At 38.8% G+C, this 27,595-nt stretch overlaps 1 protein-coding gene across 5 annotated transcripts in view; it reads right to left on the bottom strand.

Moving 5' to 3' along the window:
• EPB41L4B (erythrocyte membrane protein band 4.1 like 4B) overlaps positions 1–27,595 on the bottom strand; it is a 207,498-nt gene that overhangs the window by 79,431 nt on the left and 100,472 nt on the right. For 3 of the 5 annotated variants that reach the window (XM_077784982.1, XM_077784967.1, XM_077784970.1), the window contains exons 3-17: positions 27,552–27,594; positions 25,291–25,369; positions 21,870–21,914; positions 21,114–21,166; positions 17,024–17,144; positions 16,325–16,412; positions 15,686–15,774; positions 14,668–14,737; positions 14,326–14,495; positions 14,119–14,228; positions 12,049–12,079; positions 11,549–11,582; positions 10,507–10,574; positions 8,269–8,379; positions 7,449–7,514 (exon numbers count right to left, since the gene is read on the bottom strand). In XM_077784982.1, coding sequence (XP_077641108.1) covers positions 7,449–7,514; positions 8,269–8,379; positions 10,507–10,574; positions 11,549–11,582; positions 12,049–12,079; positions 14,119–14,228; positions 14,326–14,495; positions 14,668–14,737; positions 15,686–15,774; positions 16,325–16,412; positions 17,024–17,144; positions 21,114–21,166; positions 21,870–21,914; positions 25,291–25,369; positions 27,552–27,594 — 1,178 coding nt within the window. The remainder of the gene's footprint in view (positions 1–7,448; positions 7,515–8,268; positions 8,380–10,506; positions 10,575–11,548; positions 11,583–12,048; positions 12,080–14,118; positions 14,229–14,325; positions 14,496–14,667; positions 14,738–15,685; positions 15,775–16,324; positions 16,413–17,023; positions 17,145–21,113; positions 21,167–21,869; positions 21,915–25,290; positions 25,370–27,551; position 27,595) is intronic. The other 2 variants (XM_077784973.1, XM_021528767.3) reach the window with 2 other exon arrangements.

Genomic DNA, 27,595 nt, shown 5'->3' with positions numbered 1-27,595 from the left:
CTGGAATGAATGCTCAGCATCTCATCCTGGGCTGTGAAGCCAGGAACTACAGCAGCCTTGCATCTGGCAGATTATAAAGGTGTAATCCCCTTAGCCTTGAAGCCAATCCACTGGATTTATCTTCCCTTAACAATATGCTCCCATCTTACAAAATCTCCTTTCTGTCTCCATCCTCACTAAGCTGAAATTCCTTCGGAAAAAAACTTGTTTTAAAAGAAATTAACCAAACTGTGTAATTTTCATGCTTCTAAATCATTCTGATTCTGAATTCTGCTAATGCTTTACAAAAAATATGCTGTCTTGTGGATTTTCAGTAATTTGCCATAACTTTAAAGTCCAGCCCAAAACCAACTCCACTGCCACACAAATGACTTCTTTTAAGGTTGTATATTTTGCCCTTTTTAAAACACAGTATTAACAGGTAAAAGTACAAAATCAATCACTCAGCACAGCAAGACCTCTCTTAATTACATACTTGCAACCTCTGCCCTATCTCTGGCAGGTTCTCACTTCAATACTTGGGCAACTCATCTGACTTTGACTTACAGCAGGAAACTGTTCATTTCATCTTTAAAGCCATTTTCACAGTTGTTTTTTTTTTTTTTTTAATTCAGATATAGAGAATGAGACACAAACATTAAATGCAGCAATTGAAACTAAAAATGAGTAATAACAAACAAAGGCCTCCTGGGCTCGAAATTTTGATACAGAAGCAGCATCCAATTTTACATTCAAGTTCCTTGAAGTTTGCTTCAAATCCGCATTGCTACTGATTGAGAAAGCCCCAGGTACTCAAGACACAGATGCTGAAATCACAAAGCTCCCTTGCTGCTTTCATTCCTCTTCTCCATTCTAAGTTTCTAGGAGAATCCATTGCTTTTCATTTTCTAGTTCCTTTCTTTTGCACATAACACTGTAAAATTCTGCTTCGCCTAAACCCTTTACATGAGTTTTTTGTTTGCCTGACCCATTTTTTTCCTGAGCTCTTCCTTCCTGTTTGACTGCTATATTCCTATTCATGAGAAAGACTCTGCTTGGAGGCACCGTGATGTTGGCTCTGCTGCTTGCCAGCAAGGCCTCAATATTCAGGGCCTTGCCCCTGGAGATGAAACGAAGCAGCCACTCTGACATCTGTTTTGCTACTGAGTTCATTACAGTGCGATTACACAATTTAGAGAGCACTGGAGACTCATTAATGATTTGTATTTCTACTTCTCTAAGGAAGACAAAATTGCAGAAATTGGTAATGGCAGGTAAGCTACTGTGATTATAACTCCAGCACAGATTGTTATAGGTTTAGGGAGGAAAAAGTAACTTAAAAATAATTAGCTTCTTATCCGGAGTTTAATTGCATTAGATCAGTACTTCCTACTTCTAATTAGGTGTGGCTAATTCTTTCATTTTTGTTGTGACTTGGAAAGTAGATGATGTTTTTCATTGCCTCAGTTAAAAAAAAGAAATAGCAATTTTTATAATTCATCAGCATAAGACATTGGTAAACCAGGAACTAGAGGTTTTCCAAACTATTCTTGTACGAAACATTTGTTCTTGTGTAATCCAAAAAAACATCTTTCATGTAATGAGCTGCAGATTTTGCTGTTTGATAGTTTTAAAGATAAAGGTCTTACTACTAGTGCTATGAAAGGAAAATTAAGAGGAAAGGGAAGAGGAAAAGAAAGAGCAAGATGAAAATGGAAAAGAAAAATAATCAAGCATATTACAAAGATAGTACGTTCATGGTGGAAATATAATTGTGGTGGCAATCTGAAAACAGAACCCTAGGGGCATTTCCACTGGTTCCCATAGCCACAGCTCAACGTTTATCTTAATTTTAAATTGGCAGATCCCTCAGTTCTGAGAGGGCGTGATGATTAAGGCAGTCATCAGAACTGCTTCTGCTAGTGACAAACTGGATTGCTTCTGAAGAGATACAGGCAACAGATCATAGAAGATAAGCCACCAAACCCAAAGGAGTATCCCACAGCCATTAGGAAGCTATTATGCAAAAACAACAAAACAAAGAAGTAACATTGTGTCCGGCTGGTGGAAATTCTTATCTCCACCAATCTGTGTGCCAAGTCTGACAAGATTCTAACTGAAGGGGAAAAAAATCATCTTCAGAAAAACTGGATGGAAGAGAAAGGTTTCTGGTGGTTTTTAAATCTCTTCTTACCGTCCAAAACTGAAAGTATATTACATGCATAAATTAAATTCAGTATGCAAGTTATTACAGACATGCTTGTACTTTCCATAGCAAGATACTCATATCTGCAGGGGACAGCACACAGGGAGGCCTGACACGTGAACTTTACAATTAAATTCAGATTAACACTTACGAAGTCAGCTCTGTGAAAGTAAGTTGTTTTGCTTTACAGCACAGTCATGAAACAGTCATTAGTAAGTGCTTGAGAACAGCATTTACTCTGGAGCTTTATTACAGGAAATGATTCATACCAATGGAAGAACTCCAACTGAATTATCTGGGTTTCTTTTGGGGTTTTTTTGGTTTTTTTTTTTTTTTTTTTTTTTTTTTTGTTTGTTTGTTTATTGTGATTTCTTTTGGTGATGCAGTGGCAACAAAGGCAACAGCACATGTCCTGAGGAAGGGAAACTCTTCAGCCAGCCACTTCAAGGTACAACAGGAGGTAGAAAACAAGGAAAGTCGAACAATGCTTTCATGACTATCACACTCTGCTTTGCTATGTACTGCAGGAGGTAGACAGAAAAGTATGGCCCACCTCTTTACATGCTTTTTTCTGATCTGATTTGACTAGGATTGTTTTTTTTCCCAAAATATGCATTCTTCTATGTGCCTGCTGAGAAGGAGGACTGATTTTCCTGCAGGCTCTTCAACACTAAAATTTGGGAGCAGCATAAGAGCACTGTGATTTTCAAACCATGTGCAGTTTGACTGTAACATAGGAAAAAGGTATTTATTATGAAACAGTTCAAAATCTACATCCTCACAATGTAACAAAAGAGCAAAAGTTTGGTTAGGGTGTAGACTGTTAGTTCAAGCTGCCTCTCAAGGTTCACATGAAACTTATGTCTTAACAAAAGCCAGGGTCCTAGTGGATCCCCTTCAAAGCACAATACACAGTCTGAGGTCAATTTAAAAAATTACATTTTCTAATTTATGTCCATTAATGCTGGTCTGTAGCAGCTCTGGACTAGCAGTCTCTAGTTGCCATTAGCAATGCTGCAATGATAGCATTGGCTCTACAAGTCTGTTTTCCTTGGTTCCCTGTTGCAGAGTAATAGGAAAACCTCCAATTGCCAACAGAGAACTGCAGTGTCAGATTAGATGGATGTGCATCAAAACTTCTCTCCTTTGAGGTAGGTAGAAGCCTGCCTGCTTGATACACAAACTGAAAAGATTTCTCCTCTCTAAAGAGATGATTGCAGTGCTGAACTGTCTCCTCTCAGAGAGCCCCATCTCGCCAACTTTGAGGCCTGAGAAGCAGGTGACAGAATTGGTTTAATTTTTCTCCTGCTGCCTTTGATGTTCCCCAGCTCATTCCTTGCCTGCACCTGAAGCTGCATTTTCAAAATTACTTGCAAGCTCTGCCACTCTTTCTCTTGCAAGCTGAAAAGACATCTTCTGCAGTGCTCATTCAGAAGAATAGAAAATCACATTTTACATCACCGGGCCATAATGTATGTCTTGTTGCCATTCACAATGTGAGAAATCAATCCTCCTCTTGGTCAGTTTGTACATGGGTTCAATGACAAAAGGGCCCAGAAAGACTTAATTCTTTCCTTTAAGTATACAAGCCCCTGACTGCCAGCTTTAGAAATGCATTATAAAACCTGATCTCTTTGTTCCCTATGCCTGTGACTCATATCAACTAGAAAAAAATAGCTGAAAATGAAAGTTTGATGAAAAAGCCCACACTAAAACAATATATTCAAAGTGACAACAGTTTCAGTATTGCATTTCAGGTATCATATTTCAGTATTCAATATTAGTCATTAGTTTGCATGCCAGGGCCTGGCTGAGGGTGAAAAGCGTTATATTTCAGCTTGTGTTACAGATGTGGTGGCTCAGAGTCACCAGCTTTTCAATTCCCCCAGCAGTTCCTGGGGGAGAAGACAGAGGATTATGGTTATTACAAGGCCAAGATAATCCCTCTGCAAATCCAAATATACAGAGCATAGAGCCAGGCCTAAGCTCTGCTAGGGAAGACCTGGTTTCCAGCTTTATTAAGCACAGGAGGAAGGTGTGCAGAGAGATGATCAGAAGATACCCTCAGCCAGGTTGTATCAATTGATTCTCCAGCACATGGAAGAAGCAATTCCATGTTGGATTTCAGATCAGTGTAATTTCTGCAAGACCTATTGCTATACTCAGACCTTCCCTCCATCCCCGCAACCCAAGTTGATCCAAGGATAGTGTTTATCACCTGTAATCAAATTACAGAAGTTTCTAAGTGTATGCTGGACTTGTAAAAAGAAGGTTTCAGATAGCAAACACACTTCAAAATAGGGTGGAGAAAGTTTGCACATGCAGTTCAATAGGTACACCTGAGAACACGTTTCATTTGGATTTAAGTGGTGTTACCTCCTTTTAGCAATCTTCAAAACTTTAAAAAAAAAAAGCCACCCAAACTTCCCTGTGTATATTTCGAACACACTTAAAATGCATTGACTTAGAATAACTGTGTAGCATGCTTTTTGGCAAAAACTGTGAAGCATTTCCTCATGAGGAACTCCTAGGTAAAGTAATTCAGTCATTCAGTGTATAAACACTCACATACCAGGACCATCAAGCTTCTATATTGAGTTTGTGCCTATAAACTACCAGAAGATTCCTGAAGCAGCACAAAATTAAGATGCAGTATTGATTTTTTTGACAGAACTTTCCCAATATTTCAAATAAAAATTGCTGCTGCATTTAACAACAGACTTAAACAAACATTTTCCATTTTTCTTCTTTCTCCCTTCTCTACATGTAATCTGGTTTCAGCTGCAGTGTTTCATGTTGCTTCAAACAAAAAATTGTAATCTTAGCATCACAAGACCTCTATGACTTGTTAAAAACAATCTGTTGTGAGTTACGACTGTGCTAATTTTAGGAAAAAGTTAACAATGTGCTTATTAATATTTAAAGCAACTATTTTATACTACCTTGTCCACCCATATCCACCTTTGTTTGGGTGGTGTAAGCTGCACAGGTAAGAGCAGTACTGGGGTCAGAGAGGAATCAGGCAGATACGCTCCCTCTTTCCAACTGCATCCCAGCCCATTTGCTACAGGAAGCCAACTATGTCTAAAGGGATAGAGACACTGATTTCTTCTTACCTAGCTGATTGCTCTGTGACTTGGCTGGTTCGGATTTCTGCAGGCAGCAGGGAGGATGAGGGATGAACAAGTGAAAAGCGAGTGCAGAATGTGTGGGCTCCTTCTCCAGAGGAGCAGAATGACAAGTGCTTCCCTTGAGGCAACACACACAAAGTGCAGAGTACACGAGGCCCACAGGTTGTTCCTCACCAATGTGCCTGAGGCTTTTTAACACTTACAGGACCAGCTGGGCCCCAGCTGTCTTTTCTTGCAGTCTGTCAGGGAATGGATCCCTTGTTCCGTGCACCTTCAGCAACAAACCAAACCACACATAGCGACACAGGATGAGGTGGAACACTGGCAACAAAGCACATGGAAGCTGACAAGATTGCATGACAAGAATGATACTGTATTATGAATGTAGGTGTGTAAATAATAAAGTGCCATTGCCCCACACTTCAATGTGACTATTCAAAGAACCATCCTCCAGAATGCTTTCAGAACAGCAGCTAAACTAGACTTTTGTTTCAGTGGATCCAACAAAGTTTCTCTTTTTTCCTTTCTTAAATAAAATGCTGCCGAAATAGAGGAAGACTAGTCTGGAGAAACCAAAGCCAGCCTCTGTGATTACACATTTTAGGCTTACTCTGGCATTTTCACATCTCAGTGCACAGTTGCTTTATTGTCTTCCCCTCTCTACAGATTGTACTAGAAACATTGATCCACCACAGCATTAGTAACTACAGGGGAAATCAGGTACAAGCATATCTACCCACCCTCCCCCAAAATCTTTCAAAAATAAATAATGCATCATAACCAGATCAACAAGATTGACATTTTTTATTTGTACTTAGCACATACAGGAAAGATCAAAGCAAATAATAAAAGATAGCATTTGTAAACAAATGTATTTCACAAAAAGTCAAACTATCAAATTTGCTCTGAAAAAATTCACTATAGCCATTTATAAATGTGTATTTATCAAAATCAAGTTAAAAACTACTTCATCTTGAAAACATCCCAAATGAAGATTCATCCATTCCAACAAGTTCAGAGAGACCACAGATGTAAGGTCTAACTAAAACAAATACACGAGTAAAGATGGCACTGTGATTTTTGGTTTGAAGATAACAAAAAAAGTCTGCAAGTGATCAAAATCCCAGCCATTCCAATTCAAAGTCCTAGATCTGCAAAATATACATTCAACTTCACAAATGTCTAACTTTAAAAAAATAGAGCTATTCCACTGGAATGTCCTCATTTTTAATGCACTGATTATATGTTGTGTTTTTGAGCCCACTCAGAGAAAAGTTACCAGTAGGTAGTTTCATGTAATTATAACGCTCACTTCCATAATCACATTAAAAATAAGATTACAGCAGCACCCTTTTAGCAAGGATTAATTTTTAACATTCTTGCCTTTATAGCAGCAAGTATGGTTTTGGGGAATGCTATCAATATAAGAAGTAAAAAAGATATACATACTCTGTGAAATTTATTACAGTGTTCTTTCCCTATACTTGTCTTCAAAGTTAGGTAAGCACCTCTATTTTCTTCTGCAGAACACAAAACTAGAAACAAATGACATCCAAATGTATGACTGCCTCAATAGGCTCCCTTTGTTGGTGGCCCACAAGCCAATTTGATTGCCAGTATGAACTCTGTTTTTTCCTCCCTCCAAGCTCCTCTTTGCATGCCACTAAAAACCAAAGTTCTCAGTCTATTAATTTGACTCAAAAGAAACAAGGTAATAAAAATAACTAAGGCACAAATGTCTGATCTTCAACAGCAGGCAGAGGGTCACAGATTTGAAATTAGGGTAGATTGAAAACGTCCAGAAATATTTCTGGTCTCAGGACACTGAAAATTCTTATCAGAATTCAAAAAAGGTTTTTAAAGATTTTTTTTTAAACGAAGATATGGAAAACACTTTTCCCAAGAATGTCCACAAACATTAAACAAGGATGGATGTACATACAAAGACACACACTTTATGCACAATACACTTTGAACATACTGCAGACAGACAAGGACCATGGAATGCAATGATGTCTAAGATGGCAGGTGAAATGAAGATGGCTCTTTTTCAGAGAGTCGTCATGAGTTTATCTTGGTACACCATGCTTTGGACTCCTCCTAAATTCTTCTGGTTCTGCTCCTGGATATACCGTAAAATGCTGTCCTCTCCACTTGTGGGGGGTTTCCAATAGGGCCTGTCATCATGATAGGGTGGCCTGTACCATTTGCACAGTTATTGGTTAGTGAGGAATGGAAGTCAACTTAGGAGTGCTACACACTAACACGAGCTCGTCCTGCAAGTGCTAAGCATGCACATGGAGCTACAGCACGGCAAGGAAATGGGGACAGACCAAACAGTCTGATGCTGAAGCTGCTGAAGCAACTGGGAATCTTCTAGCTGATTTCAAAAGGCTTTCAACCAGAGCTCAATCATTGAAAACCCTCTCTCATTGCAATGTTACAGACAAGCATAGTGCATCAATGCTACGGAATTCCAAACTGGGAGGGGGGAGGTGGGGAAGGAGGAGGAGTCTACGGGAGAACTAAATTTGTACAACAAACAGTTAAAATAAAGCATATCATGCAAAACGCTGAGCTCATGAAAGTACATCCTTAAAGTGCAAAGGGTTAAGAAAGGCAATCCTATTATGAATGAAAATTGCTCCTCTGTAGTTGCTGCCATTCCTTTGGCACTGGTGCAGTTAATTAACACTAAAGCAACCTGTAATTTACAGAGTTGCATTTTCTTAAGAACACCCCCAGTCTACAGTTAGTACAGGTAATGCTCTGAGACTTGCAAAAGTACTACAAGGAAAATATCTTTTTCCTTACTTGTACATTACTTATTGCTGTTTAGAGATACTAACTTCAACCATTCCTACAGTGTCCCTGAATCATTGCAGCGGAGTGGGGAATAAATAAAACAACAATTTTGAACACTATGTAGGAAACCACAACATTTAACATTACCTTATTACCAAATTGAAGCTGCAATTATTATATATACGGAAGAAATTCTTTTCTGTGAGGGTGGTGAGGCACTGAAACAGGTTGCACAGAGAAGCTGTGGATGCTCCATTCCTGGAAGTGTTCAAAGCCAGGTTGGATGGGGCTTTGGGCCACCTGGTCTAGTGGAAGGTGTCCCTGGCCAAGGCAGGGGGTTGGAACCAGATGATCTTTAAGGTCTCTTCCAACCCAAGACATTCTATGATTCTGATAATTTTTTTTATAGTAGCAGAAACACAGGCAAGGTTTAGATTTTACCTTTTTTAGATATATTCTAAAGTTATATAATGACAGCTGTTAATTGGAATTCTCTTTTCTGAAGGTTAAATATTAAGCTAACTGCAAACAATTTCACTGAAAGAATCTGCAAACAATTTCAGTGAAAGAATTTTAGAATTTTACTAAGAAAACGGAGACACAATTCCACATACTATTTCACAAATTATTCAACAAAAGCTCCATATTTAACATGTATTACACAGGTCATTTCATTTCAGCCCATGCCTATTCCAGACTTTCATGCACAGCAGAAAGAATTTTATACATCTGTAAGTTGTGATCTCAAGTTCGCAATCAAATGCAATAAGATTTTTCAAATCAAGCTGTCCAAGATCTTAAATATCCAGTTATTTCACTTTGACTCCAACTTAGAATAACTTGAAACTTCCACTTTAACTACACATTTAAGTGCTTCTACCTGAATGGGACAAAAATTCTGAGCACCTTTTCTACCAAGCTTCTATGCTGAGCTTTTAAGTATGGGTTTTGTTTTTTCAGCCATACAAGCCTCTGTATAAAAAAGCCATTGTTCATATTTCACTGACCTTAGTCTTTGCCCAGGCAGTGGAGGGGCTGAAGGGGGAGGTTGTCTACACACACTACAATACATTATTGTGCTTATTTCAATATCACTCTGCTCCAGGGTGAACTGTTTGGCTTTAAAATGTCACGGACTGGTATTGTAAGTGATGAAATCTTTAGAAAAATTTCAGCAAAACCTCAAATGATTTATAAAATCATTAGGCTCTCTTGGCAGCCACTCTTTCATAATGTGGAATTGTACATTTTAAAGTGCTCATAATAAACTGCATAAAGAAACCCGAAAACCAGGAAGACTCCTGAGCCTGAAATACAGGCAAAGTTCATTACACATCTTCAAGCCTCCTGTTTCTAACACATATTTAGTATCTGCTTTACTGCTGTGCACTGGGAATTTTGAGATGACAATGCCTGTCTGCTTCTCTGCCTAGTATTTCTAATACTGTATTTGCCCTTTCCCTTTGCATTCTCAGACCCAAACTAATACCAAATTGTCTTTTCATCCACTTTAAACTTAGCCTCATCCCCAGAGCCTGCCCACACTAAAACCAAAGTCTGCCTACTGTGATGTAATAATATAAATGTTAGATAAGGAGAAACAAAGATTAGGGTATTGGTATTTTTCACTGAAGACAGTAATTATTTGTCTAAAAAACTGAGTCATCTAGAAAGGTTACTTTTTATTAGGAAAAAATAGTAGCTGGTTTTTATCATGTGTACATGTATAGACACATATCCACCAGCAGGTGCATGCCTTCACCATGCATTCCACCAAGTGGGTTTTAATTGGACTGAATTTCTTCCAAAAATTTCTTTTCACTCAATGTCTCTCATTACTAACTACAAACAAAAAGGTATGCGAAAAGATAGCACAAGAGCACATGCAGGAATGCTTTTGTGAAACAGTTCTCAAAAACTCAGTGCTATAATTTTACTCATTATCTGTAATGTTCCTGATAAATTGTTCCATGTACTTGTCATTTTTTCATATACATTTCTGCAAAAGATGAAAACAGTGCTCTACTGCAAGAATATAACTATTAATAAAACTTAACTTTACACTAAAATGAGTTTCTTCTCTGTCTTAGGAAATTAAATACAAACAAATACTGATCAATTTGCAAATAAGCTACAGAGCAGCTCCCTATCCAACATACTCCCTACAGGAGATCACTAACATTCCATTTTGAATTAGAAATAAACTAGTAAAAAAAATTAATATTCCAAAGCAAAACTTAGAAGTTATTTAATACTTTCTCTATATCCCATACTTCTAACTTGTTAACTTTTCATGTGAAGAGAACTGCCCAACAGGGCCACCAAAGCTTCATACTGAGTAACATAAAGTCATCATCTTTTCTTCACAAAGGGAAGATTGCTTACCTTACATTCACAGGTGTGTGTGGATGCCAGTGTGGCTGAGCAGGATGTATATTAGGATGATACTGGGGCTGCAAATGGAAACATTGAACCTGGTTAATAAAATCATATTAAAGCTCCCTATTAACTTTTATTTTCCTGGGGTCATGAGGAATATGTTCCTGGTGAACCTTAGAAACCCTACTGCTTCCAACCTTCTCCCGTGTCACTGAGCACATACTTGAAGCCTCTTGGTGATGACCCTGCTCATTAGGACACACTCATGGGACAATGCAAAGAAAATTGCTCTCCTGTTTGACAGACAACCTGGCACATCTAGTGCTTCTAAGAGAAAGCACATAAAAAAATGTCACCTTTGATCAAAAGTGGAGAGTAAGAAAGGTTATAAAGAGCAGGCTTCAGAAGGTCTCCTGTCTTTGGTGACAGGACTTCCTTCTCATATCCATAAGATCTTAAGGAGAAAGAGTAAAACAAAGTCAATGCTGAGAGTTTTAATAAAAAGAGTTAAGACTAAGTTCTCATGTACGTACAGAGTTCGGAAGCTTGTTTTTCCTCTGTACCCACTGACTGTCAGTAGCACAGATGAAAACCAGGTAATGTTTTCCCTGGAGTGTATAAAAAAATCCCAACAAGCATTTGACCAGCAGGGAACTCTCTAAGTGTTGTGATGAGGGAGGTAATTGCAACTTTGAAATTGTCACGATCACCTACTGTGAGAGACTCCTCTAGACAAAAGCTTGCTCTTACAGAAGTCTCCTGGGGCCCATCACATTCACAGTCCAAAAGACTTCCACATTCACAGAAAGAAACGGAAGGGAAAAAAGATGGCAAATGAAGTGTACTCAGCTTGCAGAGCATCCAAGAACACAGGGGAAAAAAGAGAAAACTCCTTAACCCCAAAATGGTGCTGTTTATTTCTGACCCATCAGAAAATCTTACCCCAGAGTAAGGAAAGGGGAGTAAAACAGTTGTACAAACTATAAAGAGTAAAAATATTTACCATAAAATATAGAAATTACCACATATTCCTCTGGTATGCTCTTACCTGGTAGTTATGGACTTCAGGAGTACTTTTAGCACTAAGAGAGAAAAAAAAATGCTCTTATGTAATCAATACATCTACATCACAATGTTCTTTAGTTCAGGGAAGTACTACAGAGAAAATGCATATTCTTAAGGGCATCATTATTTTATTCAAAATATACACCACAGCAGTTAACATGTGAAAGAGGGGTGTAAGCTTTTTTTTCTTTGCTTTAGATTTAAAAACATGAACGAATTATGCTTGATAAACTAGCATAAGAGCAGTGAGCAAAAAGGAAGTACGTTTTACTTTAGTCTGATTTCATACATAAAAATAATAAAGGAAATAGATTAAACAGTTGAAGCAGAAGAATCTGAAGATGCATAATGAGACATACCAAAACAATTCATCCCACACCAGAGAATCTGTTTCTATAAATCCTAAAGCAGATATTGTCTTCAAAATCCTTTTAGCCCGAGAACAGCAACTCAAAGGTAGAGAGAAGCTGAGCAGTCACTTACCACAGTTGTGCTGCTTTCACAGGATTGTTTGCTTAAAAAGAAACAAACACAAAATGTTAAGATAAGTGAAATATCAGCCATTTTGCAGCTCTTGTTGTTGAGCTGCTATACTATGGCTAAAGTGGATCCTCATACAAACACATTTGCACAGAAGTGCCTGAATTTCAAGTGCAGCCCTGTGCATTCTAGTAATTCTGTGCAACATCATAAAGTATGAGGCAGACACAAATCTCCCTCTGGTCCTGCAAGAGTGAAAGCCCTTTAGAGATGACAGCAGCAAAGCATATTCTTTGCAAATGCCACAACAGGACTTTTGGCAGAGTACGTTCTGCACAACCAGAACGGTTTTTTTCTCATCTTACTGTAGTACCATACCAATATCATCAACTCCATTGAAAATCAGAAACTACCCCTTGCAGAAATTTTCACTATCTTTCAGAAACCAGAGTATTCACAAAGCTGGTAATAGCCTGTGTCTTACTGCAGGGAACAATGGTAGCCAAAATAGCCCATCAGTTGGGAATCCTGGGAGGCATAGAGTAATCTTGAGGAATAAGGTCTTGGCCTCTGCTTTGGACAGGCTGGAAAGAATGGTGAAGGTGGCAGCTGAGTAACTGGGGTGTATCATCTCTTTTTCATGACTGTGTGTGTTTCAGGAGAACTGAAAAACTTCTCAGAGAGAAAGTGAAAATCCAACTGACTGCTGAATGCAGGAAGTTAATGACAGACTGTAGAAGTCTCAAAAGGGACTAGGAGAGAATCCAACCCTCGTGGGCTGCATTTAGGTATAGGGCTTAATGGCCAAAAGATGCATGAAAGACAACAACCTACAGGGAGCTTTTGCATTAACTTAAAAACATGCTATTCAGCTCTCTAGAAGGCGATCACTTGGGTGTGAAAGAAGCTTTGACTGGCTGCAGTGGACATAATTAAGCATAAGACACACTTTCTCTTCTGCCTCTATCTCACAGACAAAAGTACAGAAGCATTGAGACTCAAGGCAAAACCTGCAGTTTTACTAGATCCTGTTATGGCAAGAATTAAATTTAAAGAATTCATTCTTCCAGTTACAAAATAACCCACACTATATAGTTGACTCTCCTGTCTCACATAACAGCATCTCACATATTTATTAAATTTGCATTTCAGTTAAACAAACTCCTTCCATGTACTACAGAAGGAAGCAGGGGGAAGAGTTACAGCCTCTAAAAAGCATGCATGCTTGTCACCCTTTCCCCCCCCCACCTGTAAATGAGACAAAAATGTCCCCATAATACCACAAGGGCTGCTCATGGAACTGTGGGTTGTATTCTGGGAATGCAAATGAGTGCAAAGACATTCTAAGGGAATGTCATCTCACTCTACTGTATATGGCAGCCATACCTGCAGGCTCAAGTAATACAGAATTTGGAGAGGGTTATCCTGCAGTGCTCCTTCCTAGGAAGAACAAAAAGCTCAAGCTTTTTCTACATGGAACAAAAAGCTCAAGTTTTTAAGGACAAATTACAAAACCAAAAGGGAAATGAATTCCTTGTCATTCCATTTCAATTCACCACATCTCAATTCCCAGGGCAAGCTAGTTAAGGTCAGAGCCTGAACAGGTGAATAACATGTCATTACAGTCACGAAAGCCACAACTGCATAATGAGACTGCCCAATAACCCTAAGAAATTGTCTGGCTAGATAAGAAAGTCAGCAAGGCTTTTAGATACTACTCCACCCCACATGACACAATTCTTCAAAAGCAATTCTTCAAAAAAACATTACATGTTTTGCCTTGGTGGGTTTTATGCAACTTTTCTTTCCTCCTCAGTAGAGCAACAAAAGAAAACATAGGTACTTCCTCCATAGAAGGGGGTGGAAGAATTAATTGTACATAGAGATTAAAAACAGAAGAGGGAAATGACGAACTCTGGCAAAAAAAGCTTCATGCACATTCTGGTTTTTTAGGTGATCTGACATACTCCTCTTTTTATACGGTGGTACAGATGTAATGATTGTGATGCGACATTTCTAGGATTTAACGGGACACCTGCATGACCAGTTCAGTGCACAGATGCCTGCACTTACCCTTGTAAGTGGAATGCCTCCGAGAAGGGTATCTCTTGCTGGGCCTCCTTTCAAATGTACTAGTTCTGCGTAATCTCGTCCCGTGTGTTGCTTGATATTCTGTCCTCCCACTTAAAACACAGAAATAAACAAAGTAAACTGCTGCCTTCTGCTGGAAGCTGTACCTGCTCCTTTGTATAAATATATTGCTGATACTTCACTAAATACCTGAATCTGAAGCGTGATCCCAGCCTTATGAAGTCGGATCTACTAGATTTACTATTTGCTGGGGCTCGCAATCTGAAGAAAGCATGGTGCTCCACCGCACACTTCCACAAATGTTTGCACGTTTTGGCACTGTCTAACCGGAAAACAAATGTGTGCTCTTGCTCTCTGCCCTAAATGCAGAAACAAAAGCTTTGGAAGTTGGCATGCATGATATTAGTTATTGTCCTTGGTAGGAGAAACACAGCCTGGGCCAACAGTGTGCTGAGCCTCCCTTGTGTTCTTACCAGCATGAGCACACACCACACTTTGTTGGATCAGGCCCAAGTAAGAGAAAGAAGTTACCTGTTCATCATCTTCTACAACCACGAGTGTTAGTTTGCTCTTTTTAAAGTCCATTTTTGTGATTTTAGGCCTAAACACAAGAGTCAAAAAGAAGAGAATTAAAATAATATTAAAATAATTTTATTTCTTGTGAGAACCCTGGGTTTAGTTTGGGGTCTCGTGTGGTGGTAAAGTCTCTCCTCCAGCCTGTGTGTCCAAAGAAAAACTCCGCAGCCTTTTGATGTTCGGTCTCAAGGCAGTTTATTGTTGGTTATCTAAAAGATTGTCTTTGCGGGCTGCGGCCCTTTGGTCAGCGGCCTGGGTAGAGGCACACACACACCCTGACATCCTCTCTGTCTGGTGTCTTCTTCTTCTCCTCTCCCCCCGCCCAGGGCTGCTGCTATCTTTTATATGATATATTACGTATAACATGTTTGTAGTTTTCCCCCAATACCTACTACCTATATTACAAGGTGCTTTTCTACTCTAAACCAATCTGTGAATGCCAACATCACCAAGAGCATGGAGGCAAGGAAGAAGAAGGAGGAAGAACAGGATCAGCCCACTTTCCTCCATCTTAGAACTTCTGACTCCCATGTACAAGATAACAACCCCCCTGTACAGGTGCTAAAACTCCCCTGTACAATACGAAAAAAAATTCCCCTCTGCTTTGTAGCTACTTTTACTATACTATCTAACCCTTTGTGACTGCTTGTTCCACCTTCAAAGTTGGTAATTCATTCCATGGCTCAAACTCAAAATCACAGCTGTTTCCAGCTGCCTGCTGTGATATAAAATGCTTCTGACCAAGGCCTGGAACCTCTAAAAATGTATGAGAGACATTTTGAGTTCCCACAATTTCTACAACTATTTCACATTTAAGAGCGGTACTTCTAACCAGGCTAATCTACCTTCAGATTTAACCTTCAGATTTTAAACTTTGTAGATTCAATGATAAATTACAAGCCAAGATCCCATTATGCAAAGAGAACGATTTCAACATTTTAACTAAAAGGAATATAACACAAAAGCAGATTACCAAAAGAATAAGCCTATTTTGTTGGCTCCTTCAAAGATCAATATGCCTGTTGGTGTCAGTCCAAGAGCATATTCACAACCATCTCTTCCCTGCAAGCAAGTACAGAATAAATAATCAATCTTCCATGAACAGTGTAAACCTTAATACAGTAGTATTGCAAAATCCATAGGTCTTAAACTAAACAATAAAGTTGCCATACTTTTTTAACATTACAGAGCAGAAGAATATGTATCTGTATTGAGTGCAAAGTGGCATATTTTGGCAACAGGAGGCTGCAAGTTGCCCTTTGTGGGAGGAGGCCATGTGCTGCTCAAAGTGGCTCCGAGACCCATGGAGATGGACCCACGCCAACACTGTATCCAGGGCAGCCCATACCTCACCTCACCTGTTTAAGAGCAGGCAGTTCCTGCCAGGGGAAGGAGACACAACAGGAAGAAACTGAGGGACACAGGAAAAGGCATGTGGAAAGGGATGCTGTGGGAGCACAGAGCAGCACCCTTAGGAGGAGTACTGCAGGTGGGAATGACTTCTGAGGGACCATGGGACAACCCAGACCATAACAAGGACACTCCTCAGGGACTGACCCACACCAGGGCAGGGACCTGACACTGATAAAACACAACATCACATGGATCTTACCTTAACTACATGCATATCTACACCATACATTTCTAGCCATTTAGCCTTGTTCAAGTAGCACAATTCAGCCTGCGCTGGGCTCTTACCCCTGTGAACATAAAATTCATACTCTATGGTCAAAAATTTTTGTCCTCTTTAAATGCTTTCAGATTCATTCCCCTAACCCTCTTCTTTGTGTCCCGAATCTTAATGACTAAATGGTATTTCAAGCTTGGCTTATGTTTTTACCCTCTTCCCTTCCAAACGAAAATAAAACAAAGGGCTGAAAATGCAAAAAGGTCTATAATTGCCAGTAAGGATGTAAGTTCAGGTAACAAAGCATCACTAAAATATAACATATTTATTAACAAAAGACAGGAAAATGAGTTTGCTAACACCCTGAAAAAATTTATGTTTGCATGAAAGAAGGGTAGAAAGGGAGAGAAAGAGATTTATTCCAACATAAACAGGAAAAAAACCCGCCTCCTTAAATTATTACAAAATAATCTAAAGAAAAACCATTAAAAAATTAAAACTCACCCCACTAACCTTCCCTAAATTACTGCCTGCCATTTCTAGGGAAGGCGAGGGCTCAAAGCCTTTTTACAATACTTCTCCACTGACAAACATAATTCCCATTTCATGCCTGTTGAAAGGATTTGACTTTAGAAGAGAAGAAAACCTGTTGCTAGAGACCCCACTCCCACACAGGTACTCTACCTGCACTCTTTCCATTTCTGAAAAATGTCAAATTCCATTGCTTCAGTCTGGTTTGGTGCAAACCTGAATTCGGACACGAGCTCTGGTGTGTGCTCAGGGTGCTCACACTCTCCCAACTCAGCTGAAATCAATCAATTGAGAAATTAAAAACAAAGATCTTGGGATGACCAGAAATATTTAATTCCATTACCCCTACAAAGACAAGGATAGTTTGCAAATTCCTAAGCATGTTGCAGAACGCACTTGTGTCAATGCTTTAAGTTAACATCCCAGTCCCTCACTCCTGGCCCCAGTAAATTCAAACCAGACTTTACAGCAGAAGTCAGATAAATCCATTTGCAGGAGCAGAGTAAGGTTGTGGTACAGAATTCTGACCTTCCAGAATGTTATAACTGAACCAGTTCAACTAAATCTGATTCTCTGCATTTTAAAGCACTTATAGGAAATAAAGTTTCTATTAAAAACAATCATCAATGCATCTGCTGTTTTAGAAGTGGTTACTTTGAAACTTCCTCTCGTTACATACTTTTCACTCCCTAACACTTCCCATTCTATTGCATGTGTTGTTATTTTTCCTGGTTTAGGACAAATTTAGGAGTTATGTTTCTGTTCATGTAAAAACATGAAGGGAATACCTAATCTCATTAAACCAGTGATAAAGCTGTGTGGTTTTTAAAATCACAGTGGTAGTGTAATATTCAGATTAATAATTTTTAAGGAAAATCGCTGAAACATGAACACCATTAAGGTGTCACTTTCTACTTATATGCTTAGGCTCTGGTGTTTTCTTTTCTAGGAGCAGAGCACTTTCCAACTCCACTGAGCTCAACAGGAGCCGCAAGTGCTGAGCATCTCGGCAACTGACACCACTGACTGCCTTGTGTCTGTGACAGCTTTGCTCCTGGAGCCTCTCAGCTGTCCTTAGAGGCTGCAGCGTCACTGCCGCAGGACTGTGTGGAAAGCATCAGTGGAAAATACACTCTTCAGAAATACCATGTGTCACCTGACATATGATGTGATTCCCAACCAGGCCTTTGTCAGTCAGCGTTTCTTAACTGTTTACTATTTTTACTACTACTACCAAAAGAAAAATAAAAATGAAAAAGCATTGAGGGAAACAAAATCCCTTGAAGAAAACAGTTTTATTCCTTCAGGGCGCTTTTACACTTAACAGCTGCAAAAATTTCAGTCACAGCCAGACTTCAAAAATATTTAACAGGATCCATCAGTAGATAGGAAGTTACATTCAAAATCCAATCTGTTGGCTGATAACACCTACTAGGTGGTTTTGAGAACTTGAGCTTTGCTGAAACATTTAGCAGTCCTGAGGATATTACAGAGATTGTGTTCATTTGTCTTCATTTTTAATAACTGTCTCACACACACATTTTACTCTCAACAGAGTGAGTTACAGTATTCTTATCTCTGTTGAAGAAAAGGACATACAGATATCTCAGCTCTGTGGCTGTTTCATCAAAGCTGGAAGCCTATTTAACCAGATATTAAGAATTACTGGCAGTCCAGTCTCCAGTATATAAGAGGGAGCTACAGCAAACACATTAGCAAGGAGGAATTCAAGGCGATAGAAAAAGGTATGGATCTGAAGTTTGATGTGTCGCCAACCATCCAGGAAAAACATGGGAGATTTCTCTACTACTTAACTGAGAGAGAAAGCAGGCAACATAGGCTGACTGCTATAAAGAAGAGGTATAGGGATGAGAAGAGTAATGAGCTTGTCGGACAGAAGACACACAGAGATGCTCAGCAGCACTAATATTTTGAGATGCAAGGGCACAGCACAACACCCATCTCTTCATTTCTGCCTTCATGACATGCTTTGGCATGCCCCTTTTTGACACTTTTTTGGGGGGAGGGTGGAAGCTGGGGCAGGTGTTACATAACACATGTATATACATTGTCAGTGTTCTTCAAAAATAACCTGGGGGACATTTTCAAAAGGAGGTTTCCTAGAAAGTTTTTGAAAACTCCAAAAAGATTTTAAAATAAATATCTCATTCTTTTATACAGAGGGAAAAAAAGTTTGCAATATTCTGTGAAAATGTCTTATGATTAGAACTGAAAACTGGAGATGTGAGAAAATGTTTTCCTTTTCAATATAATTAGCAGCTTCAAAAATATATCTGGTTAAACACTAAGACCATATAACACTAATGATGCAGTTAAAAACTAACTGTAACAGTGAGAACTCAAATTTGATGATAACATTTTTCCACAGATAGCCCCTAAGTGAAGCCTAATATTACCTATCTGCTTCATATGTTACCCCATACTACAAACCAATGTTACTTGCTACAGCATTTCCTTCATGGCACTGGCAGCAAATCAACACTTAGAAAGATGATTCACCAAAAAAACCCAAAAAAATCAACCTTGCTACTGGAAACCAAGAATTATTTTAACAGAAAAGTCCCTTGATAAAAACACATGTATGAAAATTAAAGCTTATCCGTGAAAAGACTTTTCTTTCAAAGAATGATGCCTAAATAGCAATTCATTGCTTTTTCCTCACTCTTAGGAAAGCCAGACTAAGGAGCAAGACTGCATTTTACAAAGAAAATGCAACTCACTGAGGAGGAAAAAATTGAAATTTCTTTATACTTTGCTGCTTAATTATGTTTCCAATGTCAATAAAACATAGCAAACTTTACACCAAAAATGCTTATTATTATGTATGTCAGCAAAGAGAATGAATGAGTTGCAATAATAAAATAATTCTGGACAAGCTTATTGAAATGATGTCAAAACAGTGGAAAACTGAAACAGGAAAAAAAAAAGACAGCAAAAAAGTATAAAAGCATGTTCCCACAGACAGCATCAAAGAGTATTAATTTTGGTAGATAGCTGGACACATCATAACCATGATGGACAGCTATTGTTTTGCATTTACACAGTAATCACAGGTGTCAGCTGTTACCCAAAATGTTGAGGCATAAACGTATCATTCTTTGCTTGGTCCTCCTTGCTTGGACCAGATGTGAGGCTACCACAGTTTTTTTCTGTGGAAATGTAAGAAACAAATTAAATCTGGGCTCTGCATTTCCTCCATCTCAAAAAGACAAATGGAGTCTGCCTGCAGCAGTTCTTTGCATACCTGACAATCACAGTTGCGACAACTGGTGCAGTAAAGCAATGCCTTAAGATTTACACCAGTTTTGCCTGTCAAACCCATCTAGAATCACTGAGTTACTTCCAATGCTGGATTAAACTAAGAAACTCTGCCTAAGCTCTGTGTGCCATGGCCCAACCACCAATGAAACAGGAAGAGAATTTTTCCATTTCAATTAATGTTGCTGCTGATTTGCTTAGAATGGTCCAGCTCACTGCACTTTCTTTTAGAGAAAAATGAACTTGATTTGAGCTTCATTATAAAATTTTTCTCCCCATCTGCAAAGCAAATTTCTCAAAATGGAACAAATATTTGTATTAACATGCTTGCAGCAACAAAAAACCCACGCTGTTGCACAATAATGTAATGAAATCCAGTGTACTGGAGTTGCTTTTACATGGTGAAATCCATGCTCCTGCCACAGAAGTGATCTTAGTTCTTACCCTCCCATATAATTTTCTCCTCTCTAGTACCTGCCACTCCTTCCCTCCTGCCCTGCAACCATCTCCTGAGTCACCCACTGTGGAGGCTGCCTCTCAAAGGCACTGTTCAGGCAGCAGGAAGGAAGCCCAAATTCACAGGCACCCACCTCCCACAAACTGTGTGAAGGGCCAGCTGGCTCTTCAGCCTCAAGTGGTAGTACTTGTGCACACACCACAGCTTCTCCCTCAGTAGGGAGCTATTTTGGGTCCTTCTTCCCTGATCAGCCCTGGGTTTCCAGGAAACTTTTGTCTAGCCATGCTTTGAGTCTCCCTCCCCATATCAGGTGTGCTGATATTGGCTAATATAGTTCAGAAGTTACGAATGCAAGTCAAGAAATGGATCTCCCTAAAATTCTTCTCCTTGGGTAAAAGAATGGCATTTATATATGATCAGTAAGAATGCATTAGTAACAAAAGAAAATAAACCAGTAGGTGAGTTTTTTAATAAATTAGGACAAACCACTTTCAAAAGATTGCATACCTTGAAGACACAGAGCTGCTAGTTCAACAGCAGTTTCATATGGGCATTTCAGTCTTAAAAACAAAACAAAAAACGAAACTATAAAAATCATGTCTCTTGCCAGTGAATTCCTCTTGCAATAAAGCTAAAAAGAAGCCTGACACGAAAATTGGAAACATTAACTTCCACAAACTACTAATGCTATGAAACATCTACAATTGTTACTTGTATATTATTATTTCCTAAGTTGGTACATTCTGATTAGCATTAAACATGATACACTTCACCATAAAACAAGAACTAGCAGAGAAAACACTAAATCAACTAGGGGACCATTTTTACTTTAACACTGTATTTTAGAATATATGGCTTTGAAGTTTTTTGTTTCTGTAATTAAAAAAAAATAGTACAGGTGTGAATGAATATCGGTCTGGGTAAGACTATAAAAACACAAAGTATTTTTTCAGAGTTGACCTGAACAAAAAGTGTTGTACTTCAACTTTCTCATCCTCTATTTCACCCATCATACTGAAAAAATGTGGCAAGCCCATGTTAACATTTTCAAGTCATAAAACCCAGGACTGTTTTCACTTTCTTTAAACATTTCCATCACCTTATCAATCCATCAAAATCTTTACTCATTCTATTTGTCAGTAATATATGCATGATATTCACAAAGGCCTATATGTCTGTATTCTAAAGAAAACCAAAATTCACTAGGAGATTAACTATTATAAATTCTTTAAATTACAGCTGCAAGTGTAAAAAGGTACTTACTTCCCTGAAAGAATGTCCTGCCGGAGCTGTAATACAAACAGGTACCTGAGAAATAAAAAATTCAGAAAGTCAAAAGTAATTACAGTGGCATCCTTCTAGTTCAACTGGCTGAAAGAATGAAAGATTATCCCAATTCATTGAGTAGTAACAGCAATTTGAGTAACTTGTTCTTTACAAAAAAAAAAAAAAAAGCCTTTGGGATCACACAGATACACCTTGCAAGCTTCAAAGCTCCCACAGCTTTCACTAGAATCAAACAGAAGAATATTTTTTGTACACTGGTTGTTTCAGGATATTGTCCAAAGTCTTGCTGTTTAGGATGTGCTCTGTCTGAGCATACACCACAGCAATCTAAATGTTGCTAACACTCCAGTGTTCTCCTGAACTTGGGTCTTACCTAATTCAGGCAGGAATCGAACTACAGTATCTAGAAACAAAACACAGATAAAGGCATGTAGGCTTCAGGGCTGCCTTCTCAAACACAAAACATGGAAAAAGTCCACATTGGGCAAAAGGAAAGGTTCATACCAGAACGTCACTTAAAAATAGCAGAGAAGTTCCAAATAAAATCTCCATAGAGTTCACACATTTATTTAATATGTCAAGTAGGAATTTACAGCCTTCAAACTGTCGTAGTATTTTAAGTTGTTGCTTTGCTAATCTTTAGTTCTAGGCACACTTCACTGATGCCACTCAGAGCTGGGCTCTGAGGCATGCACAAGTGCCCTGGTCATGCAAGGGCTGTATGGAGGACAGGAAGGCAGAGGGAGGCTCTGCATTGCTCTGGACACTGTGGGGTGAGGCTTGCAAAGATGAGTGACTCAAGAAGGAAGCATGAAGCACTCCTGAGAGCACAGTAAACACAAACACAAGTAAACACAAACACAGTAAACACAAACCTCTCCTGTCTTTACAAAGGATGCTGGAAAGACAAAGAGGGTTTTTTTTCATCACAGAGACTATGGAGTGAATGTGGCAAAGGAAAAATAGTTGGAATCAGACAGGGAAAACAGAAATGAAAAGGAAGATTAAGATTTCTCATGATAACACTGGAGCAGAATCAGATTTATCCATGTTAGCTCTTTGGTACATTCACATACTTGGCTAATACCTGACTGCCAACCAAATCTGGCTATTTGCATGTGTAGATTAAAGGTAAACAAGTATACATCCCACCCTTATTGATAGTCCAGATGATTCACGAACTCTTCCAAATTTGCAAGAAGACTCTGGGCAGTGTACCTATGAGTTTCAGGGGGTTTGTGCAGTGCTGCAGCCCCGCTCTGGTTGGTATGTTTTCTGTGTGCAGGCTGACACACACTGGCGTCTCAATTGTTGCTACCCCAAATCAGCAAGATACCCTAGAAAATTGTCCACAACACACAAGTACAGACTCGTTCCTCTGTTGTCCTTCTAACTAAACTAAATAATCAGGTTGCACACAAGTGACAGAAGCTGTCTTCCAAAATGCACTGTATTTAAACTGTGTTTTTATACTGAAAAAATGATAGAACAGGTGAAGGGTTTTGATGCTTCCCAATACTGTGTTAATTAAGAGAAAATGATCTTTGTAGCTTTACTAGAAATTGAAGTCTACTAGAAAGCAGACCTCCAGAAGGAATTCTAAACACCCTCTACCTGGAAAGTTCACAGTTACTGTTAAGGATGATTTTTCTTCCACTTGGAATGATTTTGAGTATACAGTTATTAATCTTCACTTTTCACTCAACATGCTACATGGAAAATATGATACAACTAGCATAAAGACTTAAACCTCCACAAATTAAAATAATTAAAAATTTAAGAATTATATAATGCTTCAATTCAAAATTACTTCCCCCCCCAAAAAAAAAAAAAAAAAGGAGCCCAAATTTTTCTTTCAGTTTCACAGTGGTCTTCTGTCAAACTTATAATTACAGGAAATTGTTCACAACACTGAATATTTAGCTGACTAAAGTGTTTTTCTAATTAAAATTGTCTTCTAAAATGTCACATTTCAGCAATAATTAGATCACAAGGCATCAGAGGTTCATACTTTCAGACAAAATGTCTTACTTGATCACAGCAATGATCACATAGCTCCAAAACCCAATCTCACTGGCACTAGGATCATATGCTTCAGAGCACTAAGCAAGAAATCTTGTGGTAGACAGTAATGCCATAATTTGACCACAGGGGAAATGTAATACTTCTCAGACATGCACACTGATGTATGAAGACTTAGATCAATTTCCAGAAAACACATAATATTTCTACTAATTTAACTGCATCTTCTCATTAGAGATGTCCATAAATCATCCTGATTTTTGGATTCTCTTAAGATCTTATACTCAGCTATATAAGTGGCAGGGATTTCTTTAAGCTAATTATACAATCTATAGGGATATGCCCTTTTATTGAATTATCACTGCTGGACTAAATTGATAATGAATATTGAAGACTCTATGTCTATATCATGAGGTGGTGACAATTAGCCCTTTAATCTTGTCTCAGGCAGTGAAAAAACCCCATGGTCGGCACAGGAGACAGCAAGGGAGACAGTAATCATTTGCCTGCAGGCATAAGTTTAATGTAAACATCACATGCACATGAACTTCGACAATCAACCATCTTTAAACACCTTAGGCTGATTAGGAGTACACTGGTTATTGCCAAGCAAATTAGAAGACACAGAAAGAGCCCTACGGTGAGAAGCAGAACAAAAGAAAAGATAAAGTAACATTAAGATAGATACTACTACACAGAGAAGACACAAAGTAAGCAGATACAGATAAGTACATCCTTTGCAACAGCTGCTCCTTTCCCAGCTTTCAGAATATCCTCTGAACCAAGGTGCTACAAATCTAGCAAGGATCTACAAAAAACAGCCCAGAAGATTGAAACTAAAGCTTCCAGATATTTGTAGAGTGACGTTATGCAATGCAGCCTTTTGCTTTACAGAGAACCAGGGGAAGCAGAAGTGATTCAATCAACTCTCAACCCAGAGCTCAAGCTGGCTATTCCCACAATTCTTTACCCTTGGTGCCATTATTAAATCACCCCCAAGTCTCAGGCCAGGAGGAACAAAGCAGGGCACTGGCATTTTAGCAGGACATAATGGAAACCCCTCTCAGAGGATGGCAGGATTTCAAGAGCAGGTGTCTGTAGCTTTCCCTACCCAACACTGTCTTTCTTTGCCAGCTTCCAAGCACCAGAACACAGCATCTCCACAGCATTGGAGAGGCCCATGAATGCTTTCTGGCAGCAAATAAAAACCATGATGTTTCTCTGACAGTAGGAAAACACCTAAGAAAGCAGACAAAATGAGCACTCTTAATAAGAAAGCTCAAATCACCTGCTTGCACGTGCCTTAGATGTCTTAAATCCCCCATGAGCCACACATAGTTCCTACCTTGTAAACTCTTCATGACATAGTTCCTACCTTGTAAACTCTTCATGAAGGTTGTTTGGTTCTGACGAGTAGTACTTAATTCGAAAATGCAACGTGTATGGAGGTCCAACTGCACATGCAGAGATTTTAAATGGGGAAAAAAGGTTTATACTCGTTGCAGTCCTCTTAAGGCAGAACAGTCCCCACACCATGCCACAACCCAAGAGACCCAAAATTAATTACATTTTTCAAATACATCAAAGAAAATATTTTTTTAATTTAAAAATGCATGCAATAAGCAAAAAAATATGATTACCATATTTTTTGATATTCATTAATGCAAATTTATCAAGGTAATCTTCCATTTAGCAAACACATTTTTTGTCCAAAGAGGGATGCCTCACAGCACATCGTGAATGACAGCACTTTCCAAGTACATTCCCTGTTGCTGGGCCCAGGGGAAAATGGAAGGAAGAGGGAAGGAGAGGGTGGTGCTCCTTCTTACCAGGCACAAACACTACTCAAAAAAAAAAAAAAAACCCTACCCAACAGATCAGCTTTTGATTGAAATACATCAATTTGAAAAGGTAAGATAAATAGACTGAAAAGTGCTGGGGAAGACTCTGAAAGGCATCTACGAACACAGAAAATTCCATGGGATTGCAAGAATTGTGTTTTCTAATGTCAGAAGGTGAATGCTACATGACTTCCCGTGTAACACAGAAAATAGGAAGGAAGTTATCCAGCTACCATGAAACTGTGACCAATGCATCCTTATCTGCCTAACCCTCATCATCCGACCAACTGCCTGCTGATGTATTAACTGATGGAAAAATTACTTTTCCTCCCTTTTCTAAGGTCTTCTGTAACACCACATCAACAAGCAAATGTGCCTATTAATAATCCTTCTACTAAATTATATGCAGCCAGAAGTCAAATAATTAGAGCTTTGATTCTGTCTCCATTACAGCTCCCATAAGTCAGGTTATAGGACCCTGAGCTCATAGCTTGGCACCACTGGTGAGGTCTGCATAGGTGAGAGAAGGACTCGGCAAAGACAGCAGTCAGCAACATCCATCATGAAAGAGGAACTCTCCACAAAGCATCTGCTGAATTCAAGGTAAAGGAAAGTAACCTGTTGTGAAACAGACCTTTACAACACCCAACAAACTGCTTCCCTCTTCAGCATTCCTCAGAGCCAGGACTGGCCAAATTATTTTAAAAACAGGCCCTTTACACATTAAAAATAACAAAAACACCTGGCTGAAGGTGTTACAGAATCACTGATCTTCCAGGACAAAGCTATTAGAGAAAGTGCAGCTGCAAATCAGCTAGTCACTTAAGGTAAAGCAGTCTGTGATGTGATGAAAAGAGGAGAGAAAACCAAACAGGATAAACCTTACCCATAGCAGCTATCTTCACCATGGATTGCAGCAGGCTGACACCCACACACCATGGGGTGACAGCAAACTATTCTAAAGGTTTTTGAAGAACTCCATTCTTTACAAAAATCATCTAGATACTTGGGGACTTGTCAGAAAGAAAGGGAGAGCACCACTGATGCAATCACAACCTATCTCTGTCAGGTCCTGCGAGTTGGTCAACAATTTTCTTGAAAAACGCATTTTAATCTCACTGAAGCCATGCCTTCATGGCCCATGACTGTTGCCAACTGCAGTACTGTAATAACACATGTTAATGCCAATGCTGTACTGTACCCAAGCCTGCAACCAGATTACCAAAAATCCAGGAGCTACTTCCCTGCCTTAGACAATTTTCACAGAAAACACAGTCTCACCAACCCCTCCATCCAAAACTACCTTTGATGAAACAGCAGCTATTTCAAAACTACATTTGACAAAACAGCAGGTATTTCTGCTAGTTTAACTTCTAAAATAATAATCTGGGAAAAAAATTAAAAATTAATCATTACACAATGAAGTATTTTTCCATTCACACTCTGAAAGAAATTGCAGGATATCTGTTCTGGATCAGAAGCAGTGACAGGAACTGCAATCTGTGTCCAGGCAACCTAGTTTCACAGATCTGACTGAAATTACCTGGCAACCTTCTCTAACTTAGACAAACAGCACAGGTTTAACAAGGGCTTCTGAAGGCTGGATACTGCTTAATAAGGTTCCTACCTTTATTCATAACATAGTCAGCCAAATACCTATTAAATTAAAACTATTTTCTAAGGAATATTTATTCTATTAAAGGCCAAATTTAAACATTCTTTATCATGTTCTAATACACTAAGTTCAAATACTTTAGGAAGTAATAAAATAAACAGGCAAAGACATAGTACTTACTTTTTATTTGCTTCTTAATGAATTTTGAATGGTCCAACCAGTGC

This window comes from Lonchura striata, chromosome 1 (genome assembly GCF_046129695.1).
Source record: "Lonchura striata isolate bLonStr1 chromosome 1, bLonStr1.mat, whole genome shotgun sequence".
Classification (NCBI taxonomy): Eukaryota; Metazoa; Chordata; class Aves; order Passeriformes; family Estrildidae; genus Lonchura; species Lonchura striata.
The sequence above is the reverse complement of the archived record's forward strand: the minus strand, read 5'-3'. Positions and strand labels throughout refer to the sequence as shown.